Raw genomic sequence first — 12,362 nt, 5'->3', positions numbered from 1 at the left:
TGCCCCTACAGTGTCTAAGTCTATTCTTAGACATTGTAAGTACAGTTGTGGCCATATTAAGTATATGGTCTGAGAGTTTGTAAAAAATGAACTCCACAGCTCCATAATGGCTACACTGAATACTGGGAAGTTTGGTATTAAACTTCTCAGAATAATAAACTCACACTGATGCCAGTGTTGGATTTATTGAAAAATGCACACAGAGGGCATCTTAGAGATGCCCCCTGTAAATTACCCAATTGTTCAGTGCAGGACTGACTGGTCTGTGCCAAACTGCTGCTGAGAGACGAGTTTCTGACCCCATCTGGTGAGGGCCTTGGTCTCTCTGAGGACAGAAACAAAAGCCTGCTCTGGGTGGAGGTGCTTCACACCTCCCCCCTGCAGGAACTGTAACACCTAGCAGTGAGCCTCAAATGCTCAGGCTTCGTGTTATAATGCCCCAGGGCACTCCAGCTAGTGGAGATGCCCACCCCCTGGACACAGCCCCCACTTTTGGCGGCAAGTCCATGGGAGATAATGAGAAAAAAAGAAGGAGTCACCCACCAGTCAGGACAGCCCCTAAGGTGTCCTGAGCTGAGGTGACCCCTGCCTTTAGAAATCCTCCATCTTGATTTTGGAGGATTCCCCCAATAGGAATAGGGATGTGCCCCCCTCCCCTCAGGGAGGAGGCACAAAGAGGGTATAGCCACCCTCAAGGACAGTAGCCATTGGCTACTGCCCTCCCAGACCTAAACACACCCCTAAATTCAGTATTTAGGGGCTCCCCAGAACCTAGGAAACTAGATTCCTGCAACCTGAAGACGAAGAAGGACTGCTGACCTGAAGCCCTGCAGAGAAGACGGAGACACCAACTGCTTTGGCCCCAGCCCTACCGGCCTTTCTCCCCACTTCGAGAAAAACTGCAACAGCGACGTGTCCCCCAGGGTCCAGCGAACTCTGAAACCTCAGAGGACTACCCTGCATCTAAAAGGACCAAGAACTCCCGAAGACAGCGGCCTTGTTCCACAAAGACTGAAACTTGCAACAAAGAAACAACTTTAAAAGGACTCCACGTTTCCCGCCGGAAGCGTGAGACTTTCCACTCTGCACCCGACGCCCCCGGCTCGACCTGCGGAGAAACAACACTACAGGGAGGACTCCCCGGCGACTGCGAGCCCGTGAGTAGCCAGAGTTGACCCCCCCTGAGCCACCACCGCGACGCCTGCAGAGGGAATCCAGAGGCTCCCCCTGACTGCGACTGCCTGCTTCAAAGAACCCGACGCCTGGTAAAGACACTGCACCCGCAGCCCCCAGGACATGAAGGATCCGACCTCCAGTGCAGGAGCGACCCCCAGGTGGCCCTCTCCCTTGCCCAGGTGGTGGCTACCCCGAGGAGCCCCCCCCTTGCCTGCCTGCATCGCTGAAGAGACCCCTGGGTCTCCCATTGAAACCTATTGTAAACCCGACGCCTGTTAGCACTCTGCACCCGGCCGCTCCTGTGCCGCTGAGGGTGTACTTTTTGTGCTGACTTGTGTCCCCCCCGGTGCCCTACAAAACCCCCCTGGTCTGCCCCCGAAGTCGCGGGTACTTACCTGCTGGCAGACTGGAACCGGGGCACCCCCTTCTCCATTGAAGCCTATGCGTTTTGGGTACCACTTTGAACTCTGCACCTGACCGGCCCTGAGCTGCTGGTGTGGTAACTTTGGGGTTGCTCTGAACCCCCCACGGTGGGCTACCTTGGACCCAAACTTGAACCCTGTAAGTGCTTTACTTACCTGAACAACTAACAAATACTTCCTCCCCCAGGAACTGATGAATTTTGCACTGTCTAGTTTTAAAATAGCTGATTGCCATTTTTGCCAAAATTGTACATGTTATATTGTTGATTCAAAGTTCCTAAGATACCTGAGTGAAATACCTTTCATTTAAAGTATTCTGTGTAAATCTTGAACCTGTGGTTCTTAAAATAAACTAAGAAAATATATTTTTCTATACAAAAACCTATTGGCCTGGAATTGTCTTTGAGTGTGCGTTCCTTATTTATTGCCTGTGTGTATGTACAACAAATGCTTAACACTACCCTCTGATAAGCCTACTGCTCGACCACACTACCACAAAATAGAGCATTAGAATTCTCTCTTTTTGCCACTATCTTACCTCTAAGGGGAACACTTGGACTCTGTGCATGCTATTTCTTACTTTGAAATAGTACATACAGAGCCAACTTCCTACACTGAAGTAATGAAAATGAGTTGAGGAGACTTTTGATAGCAAAGGAGAGAGAAGCAGTAGTGTCTCTCACTAAAGGTATGCTATGCTACATAGTCCTGTGCTTGGTCATAAGGGAGAAACGCATCAACGACCTGAGCCACTCTGTGGCACAAATTGGTTACCTGCCTCCTCACTAATGTTGGAGGTGTCCAGCTACTTCACCTAGGGAAGCCATCAGGTGGTAAGGGTAGGCTGAAGTCAGGTGTGTTTTTTCTTCTTGTTTAGTAAGATTTAAATGTGGGCTGCTGACTGAGAAGGGGCAGTTGGGATCATTAGAATTTGCATAGATTAAGGTTGCATTAATGGTCAAGATCTCCACTTACTTAAATGATAAACTATCAGTAGGAACTGTGGGCCTTACGAATGAGGCTATTTTGTGGTTGCGAATTCTGTGATTCACAAAATGGCAGACCGTTCAAGCACAAAAGAGTGTGCTGCAGTAAACTAAAGGTTAGCTGCAAGTTAGAAACGTATACATCTGACTCATGAAGCGCCATTTGCGACTAATTAAGAATTGCAAAAAGAAAAGGCTGTAAATTTGCATAGAACAATATATTTTAGAGCTGAAAACCTTTGAATAGATACTGGCAAAACACAGACCAAAATTGTCAGATTCCTGCACAAGCCCAGCTCCATCATAGAAAAATTGTCTCTTTTGGATATAATTCAGACATGATTTTGCATATCCTAGCATTGATTTTTTTTATTTTTTTATAATGCAATAGAACTCAAGAGAAAGAAGTCCGCTACAAAGTACTAGCTTGGTTATTGTTATTAACATGGTACTGTCTGCATATAACAATAATGATGTTGTGACATCAATGTAGGAAAGTACCCCTTTTGGTATGGTTACCCCCGCCCCCGCCCCCCCCCCTTCACCCCCCCACACAGACGGTTTGCCTAGCATTGATGCTAACTTGATTGAGTGCGTGCTGGGATCCTGCTAACCAGGCCCCAGCACCAGTGTTCTTTCCCTAAATTGTACCCTTGTTTCCACAATTGGCACACCCCTGGCACACAGCTAAGTCCCTTGTAAAAGGTACCACAGGCTCTGTGACCATGGAGGGTCCCCAAGGGCTATAGCATGTATTGTGCCACCCTAAGGGACCCCTCGCAAGGCACATGCACACCGCCATTGCAGCTTGTTTGTGCTGGTGGTGAGAAAAATGTAAAATCGACATGGCACCCCTTCCAGGGTGACATGTGCACCAACCACTGCCTGTGGCATAGGTAAGTCACCCCTCTAGCAGGCCCTACAGCCCTAAGGCAGGGTGCACTGTACTACAGGTGAGGGCATAGCTGCATGAGCAATATTACATTCTTAGGCACTGTAAGTGCAGTGTGGCCATATTAAGTACATGGGCTGGGAGTTTCTCATTACTAACTCCACAGCTCCATGATGGCTTCACTGACGGCTGGGAAGTTTGGTATCAAACTTTGCAGCACAATAAACTCACACTGATACCAGTGTTAGATTTATTGTACAATGCACACAGAGATCCCCCTGTATTTTACCCAACCCTTTAGTGCAGGACTGATCAGTCTGTGCCAGCCGGCCACTAACAGACAAGTTTCTGACCCCATGGGGTGAGGGCCTTTGTGCTCTTGGGGTCAGAAACAAAGCCTGCTCTGGGTGGAGGTGCTTCACACCTCCCCACTGCGGGAACTGTAACAATTGGCGGTGAGCCTTCAAGGCTCAGGCCACCAGTTACAGTGCCCCAGGGCACTCCAGTTAGTGGAGACACCCAACCAAGCCCCACTTTTGGTGGCAGGTCCGGCGTGAAAATTAGGAAAAGCATGGAGGAGTGACCACCCCTAAGTTGTACAGATCTGAAGTGACCCTCCCCGTGCAGAATCCTCAATCTTGGTTTGGTGAGAGAGACCAATAGGGATAGGAATGTCCTCCCCCTCATACCCTACAGGAAGTGGGTACAGGAAGTTTGTAGCCATCCTCAGGGACAGTAGCCATTGGCTACTGCCCTCTGACCCCTCTAATGCCCCTAAATCTACTATTTAGGGGCACCCCTGAATCTTACTCACCAGATTCCTGGTGACCTCAAGAAGAAAGAAGGAAGAAACAAGAATGCCATGCCAAGCCTACCCCACCAGTGAACACTCCAGATGACAACTCACTTGGCCCCAGTCCTACCGGACTGTCTGCAGCCTCAAGACTCCAGGACCAAAAAGGCACCTGCAGGACCAGTGACCTCTACAAACGCAGCAGAGGACCAAGAACTCCAGAGGACAGCTGCCCTTTCCAGAAGAAGCCTCCAAAAAGGACTCCCAAACTGCCCTGGATCAGCGAGCCCTGCCCACTCTGCACTTGCTTCCCCCGGCCCGAGTACAAGTGGCCCACCACTCCAGAAAAGGTGCCTCGGTGATTCCAACCACGAGCCCACCCTGGGTTGACCCCCCTCCTGGCCAACACAATGACGCCTGCAGCCTGAATCCAGAGGACCCCTCTGACCGGATCCAAAGAAGATACCCAATGCCCAAGGAGACCCCTGCACTAGTAGCCCACTGACCTTGGAGAATCTGACCAACAGTCCAGCAATGACCAGCGGGCGTCTCCCCTAATTGTCCAGACCACCAATACCCAGGATACAGCATCTTTTGTGACCTGTGACTCTGTGTTTGCACCATGCACCCGACCACCCCTGAGCCGCTGGGGATGTGTGTTTGGTGTAGACCTGTGCCGCCCTCCCCTCCGCCGGTGCTGACCTAAACCCCCCAGGCCTATGTCCTGAACCCACGGGTACTTACCAGCAATCTGCTTTCTACCGAGCATCCCCAGTCCGCATAGGATTCTAGTGCAAGCCCGACACCAACTTTGGCCTCTGCACCCAGCCGGCCCCATGTTGCTGGTGGTGCACGCTTGTGGTCAGCCTAAACTTTGACCTGTGGACACCCTAACCCCTTTAGACTGATGTCTTAAGTAGTATACTTACCTGTTAACCGTGTCAACACTTCCCACCCACACCCCCCGGACTCTATTAACGCCTATGAAAAATTGCACTGTTAGCTTTTGAAATAGAAAAGTGTCACTTACTTGTATACTGCTTTATCTGCAAAAAACAAACAAAGTACATTTGATACAAATGCTTGATATCCATTTACAACTGTACTTACCTGCAACAAAGACCTTGTGGTTCTAGTAATAAAGTAACAAAATATATTTTTGCGATATAAAAACAACTGGCTTGGAGTTAGTCATTGAGTGTGTGCCTCATTTCTTGAATGTGTGTACAACAATTGCTTTGCACTACCCTCTGATAAGCCTAACTGCTTGGACACACTACCACAAAAGAGATCATTGGTATTATCTACTTTAGCCTCTGTTAAACCTCTGGGGAACCCTTGGACCCCGTGCACACTATACCTCATATTGGTATAGTATATATAGAGCCAGCTTCCTACAATCATTAAATCTGAGGATGTCCTGGAGTGCCAAAGAGAGGACTGCAGCCAAATCCTTGATGAAGTAGATATTAGAGAACATAGGGAACTAACTTGCACCTCAAGCAGACCCACTTATTCACTTTAAACTGGGTGTACTTCACTTGCACAGACTCGAGCCACACTTACCACCATGCAGATTTGGATGTGTCTTACCGCCAAGCAAAATGTGGCGATCCGACCTCCAATTCTGACTTGGCGGATTTGGGGGGAGGGATGGGCTAAAACTCACCTGTTTTGCTGATTCCATTTCCGTTTCCGGCTGGACGCGACTGGACAACACCCTCTGTTACAGCTACCACTGGACCACAGTGAATACACGACCCTCCTGTGGCTGGACATGAAGATAGGGAACCTGCATTGGCTGTGTACCTTGGGGGGTCACTGCACAGGAGCTTGAGACCACTGCAGACATATACATGTAAAAGTAATGTGTTTAGATTACAGTGACATGCATATGTCAGGGTTTACGAGTGGGTGAGACACGGATGGGGACACACTGATCCCCAACACATTTTGCACACATACACAAATGTCATTTTGGTGTCAGTATTCAATGGCAAAAGAATACTTGCAACACAATGACGGTACAATCACACCTGTCAACTGTGTCCATGTGTGCACATTGCAGGGGGACCTGTACCTGTTATGTTGTGCTTTCTGTCGTGTGTGAGTCAGTGTGTGTGAAGTGCAATTGGCTGGTTGAGGTGGAGGGAGCTCGAGTGGAGGATGTGGTTGTGTTAGCATGCGTGCGACTTGCATATAGCATTGGTGTTGTTGTGTATGTTGTGTTTCTACGTGCAACATTCAGGTGAGTGTTGTTGTGTGGCAGTTGTTGTCGTGATGTGTCTATTTGGGATAATATGTGAGTGTGTGTAGATGAGTGTGTAGTTGTGTTTGTTGTGGTTGTGTTGTGTGTGGGTTCAGCGTCAATATTGTGTGTACGTTGTATCATGGATGCATGGAAATGTGTGTTTGCGGCATGTACATGTTGTGGTAGAATGGCAATGGATAATAGTGTGTATGTGGTGTGTTGTGTCATGTGTGATGCAGGGGGACACATATGGCAATGGTACTGTGTGTGTGAATGTGTGTGACTTACCTGTATTCCACAGCCACTGCCATTGTCCAATGTCCATTGGGTTCTGCGATGCCCTGCTCCGTCAGCAAAACGCTGCCAGTACACTGCCTGCAGGACTGTAACATCTAAATACGTTGGCGGAACACCGTCGACTTGACGGTCTTCTCGGGTCTACTGCTGCAGCAGTTTGGAAGTAACACCACCAACATCTAAATCAGGCTCTATGTTTGATATGGCTGAATTGTGTTTATGAAAAGCAAATACACCATTAATCATATCTGGCAAAACCCTGAGGGCTTTAAAGGCATCTTTTATAAGAAATTGAATAATTTTATTGGGTATGGGATAGAAAATCCCATTTTAAATGGCCTTTATTTAGAAGGATAGATTTCAAAATAGTTAATTTCAATCAAAGGCTTTGCTTAAATGCGGCAAGAAATGTATTACATTCTACTAGACAATGCATATTAGTAACCTCAGAGCCAGCATCTCCTGAAGTCTCTAGCCTCTCCATTTTCTATGGCAGGTCTTCATCTATAAAACCTGTTTGGGCCTCATGTTACTAAGGATCTGTAACCTCTCTAACTTCTATGGCACGTCCCCACCAGTAAGACCTATTTGGGCCTCTTATTTTAACATGAATCTCTAACCTTTCCAAATTCTATGTCAAGTCCCCAATTGTAAGACCTGTTTGGTCCTCTTATATTAGTATGAATCTCTGCATTGTATTTTCTAGTTACGTTTAGCTCTCTATTGTGAGCACATAGAAAATAAAATGAAAACACAAAAAACACATAAAATGAACCATAAGGATGTACATTGATAGGACAGAACACTATTTTACTCCTACCTTAGAAACTTGTCTTCCTGGAGCGCAACATTTCTTGCGAGTTCAGGAACAGAAAATCCAAGCTGCTCCATATGTTTTGTCTCTGTGATAATTTCTCGTAGCTCTGGTGCAAAGTTAACGATGTAGCGGACATTTTTGTCATCTATTTCTGCATCGCTCACATCCAAGTGCTTCCAAGAGTAAAGCAAGGGAGGGTAAAAAGAAAGAGTATTGGACATCTTGTCACATTAAGTTAATCAAAGTGTTTGTAGAGTTAAACAGTACATTTTAAAATAGTCGTACCCAAGTGGCAAATCAAACTTTTTTACAAAGTGGCACAGTTTTCTATTCAGAATTGCAGATTTTCACAAAAAGAACAAAAAAACTGTGCAACTTCAGTCATCCTTAGAACTGTCCTACTCTCTGTGTTGCTTTATGACCCAGAGTTGTTAAGTTTTTTTGCTAAATAGCATGTCAGGAAGTACTGCTTATCATTCAATGTGACTTAAGTGCAGGGAAGCAATACTCCATACCTGCTATGCAGTAAGTTCATTTTAGAGAAGTAAAGGCTAGAGGTCATCGTGGAGTAATAGTGCTGTCTGTACTAGGGTGGCAGGCACATGTTAAGCGTATTATGGGGTATCTTGCTGACCACAAACTATGTTTCCCAGCAGGCCACAAGCTCTCTCATATTCCGGATAGGCTGTGGCCATCTTGGATTGCTGAGTATAACTTTGTTCATGAATTACAGCATCCTTTGGTAGGCAATTGTGACAGTGTTGACACAGTCAGTACTTCACTAAATGGATATTGTACTTCCCTTGCCAAGACCTATTGCTTCCTAAGTATTTCTATCAGTGTACGCTGGGAAATACAGAAAAGATCTCTAAAAATTGTAAAAGCGAACCTTGAACCATTTTCTTGAACATTTATCTAAACTCTTTTAAAGGCTGGGTTTCTTAGTTAAGACTAACAGTTTGCACGGCTGAAAAGGAATGATTCATAAATTAGGATGTTTACATATATGTATATAAGAATGTCATGAACAAGGAATTAGTGATCCAGTACATGTATATGGGTGTTTGAACAAAATATTGAGTTTTAAATATCATGGGGCATAAATGAGCAAGTTACTTACCTTCGGTAACGCTTTTTCTGGTGGATTCACTAGCTACCTGTGGATTCCTCACCTAATGAATTCTCCCCATGTGTAGCATTCGACGAAAACTTCTCTCTAGCTCTGCACGTCGACGAGGACGTCACAATTGCCCGACTCCACGCGGCTCCACCTGATGTCATTGTGGCAATAAGAGACCCTCGCCGGCGTGCTGACATCAGTTCCCTTTTTTCCGTGCCTTCGATAACGGTTACTGTTCTAGCTACCTGTATCGTTCGCTCTTCGGAAGGGATACTTTGTTTGTTTTCTCGATGTCGGCTCCAAAGAAATTGGGTTTTAAGCCCTGCAGAGAGTGCGGAGGTCAGAGGTCGGTGACTGATCCTCACAACAACTGCCTTTACATTTACATTTATTAAACAGTATCTTCACAGGTAACAGAGTCTGTTATGAATCCTACACTTTCCGTTACATAGATGAGTAATATCATAATTGTCTTGTCTTGTTGTATAGGTCGAACAAGTCACATTGTAATAATTTAAACTGTGAAACGACCTTGAACACCCTTCTTGTGATTGTGAGAGGAGGCCTCTTTTTGCATCATTAGCCCCCACTTTTTGCCTGATGTTGATGTTTTCTTTTTTTAGAAGTTGGTAGTGTCCAGGGCCCCTGCTAACCAGGTTCCCTGGGCCAGAGCTCTTTCCCTAAATCTGTTCTGATGCTTGGCACAATTGGATACACTTGTACATATCCCTGTAAGACCCTGGTAAATAGATACCCCAGTACCCAGGGCATGAGATAGTAGGAGTAGGTATCTGAGGGCAGCAGCACTGATTGTGCCTCCTTCTAGGGCCTTGCACCCAGATACCCCCAGCACTGCCAGTGCAGGCTGAGTGTACTGGGGCAAACCTAAAGAGGCAGACTCGACATGGCACACACCCCGTGTGCCCTGTCCACCCTACACTGCATATGTTATGGATAAGTCACCCCTCTAGTAGGCCTTACAGCCCTAAGACAGGGTGCACCATACTATATATGAGGGCATAATTGCATGAGCAATATGCCCTCACTGTGTCCTTGCCAGATCTGGGACATAGTGAGTGAACAGAGCAGCCATTTTAAGTACATGACCTGGACACTGGACAAACCCGCGTTCCCCAGCTACATGATGGCCACTCTGTACCCTGGGTTGTTTGGTATCAAACAACTCAGAATGATAAATCCAAACGAACGAGTTACTTACCTTCGGTAACGACTTTTCTGGTGGATACATTAGCTACCTGTGGATTCCTCACCTAATGAATACTCCCATGGCGCCAGCATTCGACGGAAATCTTCTTACTAGTCTCTGCACGTCGACGAGGACGTCACTCTAGCCCACGCGACGCCGTCTGACGTCATACAGGCAATAAGAGGTCCTCGACGACGTGCCGACGTCAGTACCAATCATTTTTTACGTGCATGAGAACAACCAGGAAATGCAATGAAAGAGCAAGGCAACATCCCATTACATTGTAAAAATACACAACATTGCATGAATAACTGTAAATCTTTTATATATATATATATAACTCTCTCTTTTTAAAATATATATACACATCAAGTATATACACAAAGATATATACATATATACATATATAAATATAATATATACAACATCTATTGCACCCTCAAAGACCAAGAGGAGAGTACTCAAGGATTACTTGGTAAGACCAGAAAGGCAACGGGGAGGCGGGTGGGACCGTGAGGAATCCACAGGTAGCTAATGTATCCACCAGAAAAGTCGTTACCGAAGGTAAGTAACTCGTTCTTCTGATGGATACAACTACCTGTGGATTCCTCACCTAATGAATAGAGTCCCAAAGCAGTACCACGCCCGGCGGTGGGTGCCTAAATGGTCAAACCAAGAAATCCTGCAGCACTGACCGTGCAAAATGGCCGTCCCTTCTAACCTCAGAATCCAAACAGTAATGTTTTGCAAAAGTGTGAAGGGACGACCAAGTTGCGGCCTTGCAGATGTCGACCACAGGAACACCTCTGGCCAAGGCCGAAGTGGCCGACTTAGCTCTGGTGGAATGAGCTCTAATGCCCTCAGGAGGATCCTTCTTTGCCAAAGAGTAACAGATTTTAATGCAAAGAACAACCCACCTGGATAGTGTTCTCTTGTGGACTGCCTTTCCTCTCCTCTTGCCCACGTATCCAATAAACAGCTGATCCTCCAGCCTGAAATCCTTTGTTCTATCAATAAAGAAGCTCAACGCCCTCTTTGGGTCCAGACGGTGCAGTCTTTCTTCCTCTTTGGAAGGATGAGGCGGAGGATAGAACGTGGACAAAGTAATTGCCTGAGCCAAATGGAAAGGTGAAACAACCTTCGGGAGGAAAGCAGCCTTGGTCCTCAACACCACCTTATCCCCATAAAAAGTTGTATAAGGGGGCTTTACTGATAAGGCCTGCAACTCACTCACTCTCCTTGCTGATGTTATAGCTATCAGGAAGACTGTTTTTAAAACCAAATACCTTAAGGGGCAAGAATGCATAGGTTCAAAAGGGGACCCCATAAGGAAAGTCAGGACCAAGGACAAATCCCATTGCGGCATAACGAATGGCTTTGGAGGATATTTATTTAGAAGACCTTTCAAGAATCTGATAACAATAGGGGATTTAAATAAAGATGGTTGGTCTGGAAGACATATGAAGGCTGACAAGGCCGATAAATAACCCTTAATGGTAGCCACTGCACAACCTTTCTGCGCTAGAGACAGAGCAAAAGACAAAACGTCCGATAGATGAGCATGCAAAGGATCAATCTGCCTCTCTCCACACCACGCAACAAATTTAGACCATCTATTAGCGTAGATAGATTTAGTGGAGTGTCGCCTGGCCGCTAATATAACATCCACTACCTCAGGCGAGAGAGAGAAGGAACTCAGGTTGCCCCGTTCAATCTCCAGGCATGTAGGTGCAGACTCTGGAGGTTGGGGTGTAAAACCTGCCCCTGCGACTGCGAGAGGAGGTCTGCCCTGAAAGGGAGACGGAGCGGAGGGCACCTTGAGAGTTGGAGAAGGTCGGAGTACCATACCCTCCTTGGCCAATCCGGAGCTATTAGGATGACTAGAGCCCGGTCCTGGCGAATCTTCCTCAATACTCGAGGAATCAAGGGTATGGGAGGAAACGCGTAAAGCAACTGGCCGCACCAGGTTATTTGAAACGCGTCCCCCAACGCTCCCTGCATCGGATACTGGAGGCTGCAGAATAACGGACAATGCGCGTTCTCTCGAGTAGCAAACAGATCTACCCGAGGAAACCCCCACCTCTGGAAGATTAAACGGACTTGATCTGGATGGAGACGCCACTCGTGGTCTGCCGAGAATTGGCGACTGAGACTGTCCGCACGCACGTTCAAGACTCCGGCCAGATGGTTTGCTATCAAGCAAATCTGATGGTCCTTTGCCCAGGACCATAGTCGAAGAGCTTCTCTGCAGAGAAGGTACGACCCCACTCCTCCCTGCTTGTTTATGTACCACATCGTGGTAGTATTGTCCGTTAGGACCTGTACCGACTGACCACGAAGGGAAGGGAGGAAGGCCTTGAGAGCCAGACGTACAAGCCCGTAACTCTAACAGATTGATGTG

General features: G+C 46.8%; 1 protein-coding gene across 1 annotated transcript in view; it reads right to left on the bottom strand.

Moving 5' to 3' along the window:
• Positions 1-12,362, bottom strand: part of DNAH10 (dynein axonemal heavy chain 10) — a 1,282,131-nt gene that overhangs the window by 936,885 nt on the left and 332,884 nt on the right. Inside the window, exon 15 of the mRNA XM_069215014.1 lies at positions 7,638-7,807. Coding sequence (XP_069071115.1) covers positions 7,638-7,807 — 170 coding nt within the window. The remainder of the gene's footprint in view (positions 1-7,637; positions 7,808-12,362) is intronic.

This window comes from Pleurodeles waltl, chromosome 11 (genome assembly GCF_031143425.1).
Source record: "Pleurodeles waltl isolate 20211129_DDA chromosome 11, aPleWal1.hap1.20221129, whole genome shotgun sequence".
Lineage (NCBI taxonomy): Eukaryota > Metazoa > Chordata > Amphibia > Caudata > Salamandridae > Pleurodeles > Pleurodeles waltl.
The sequence above is the reverse complement of the archived record's forward strand: the minus strand, read 5'-3'. Positions and strand labels throughout refer to the sequence as shown.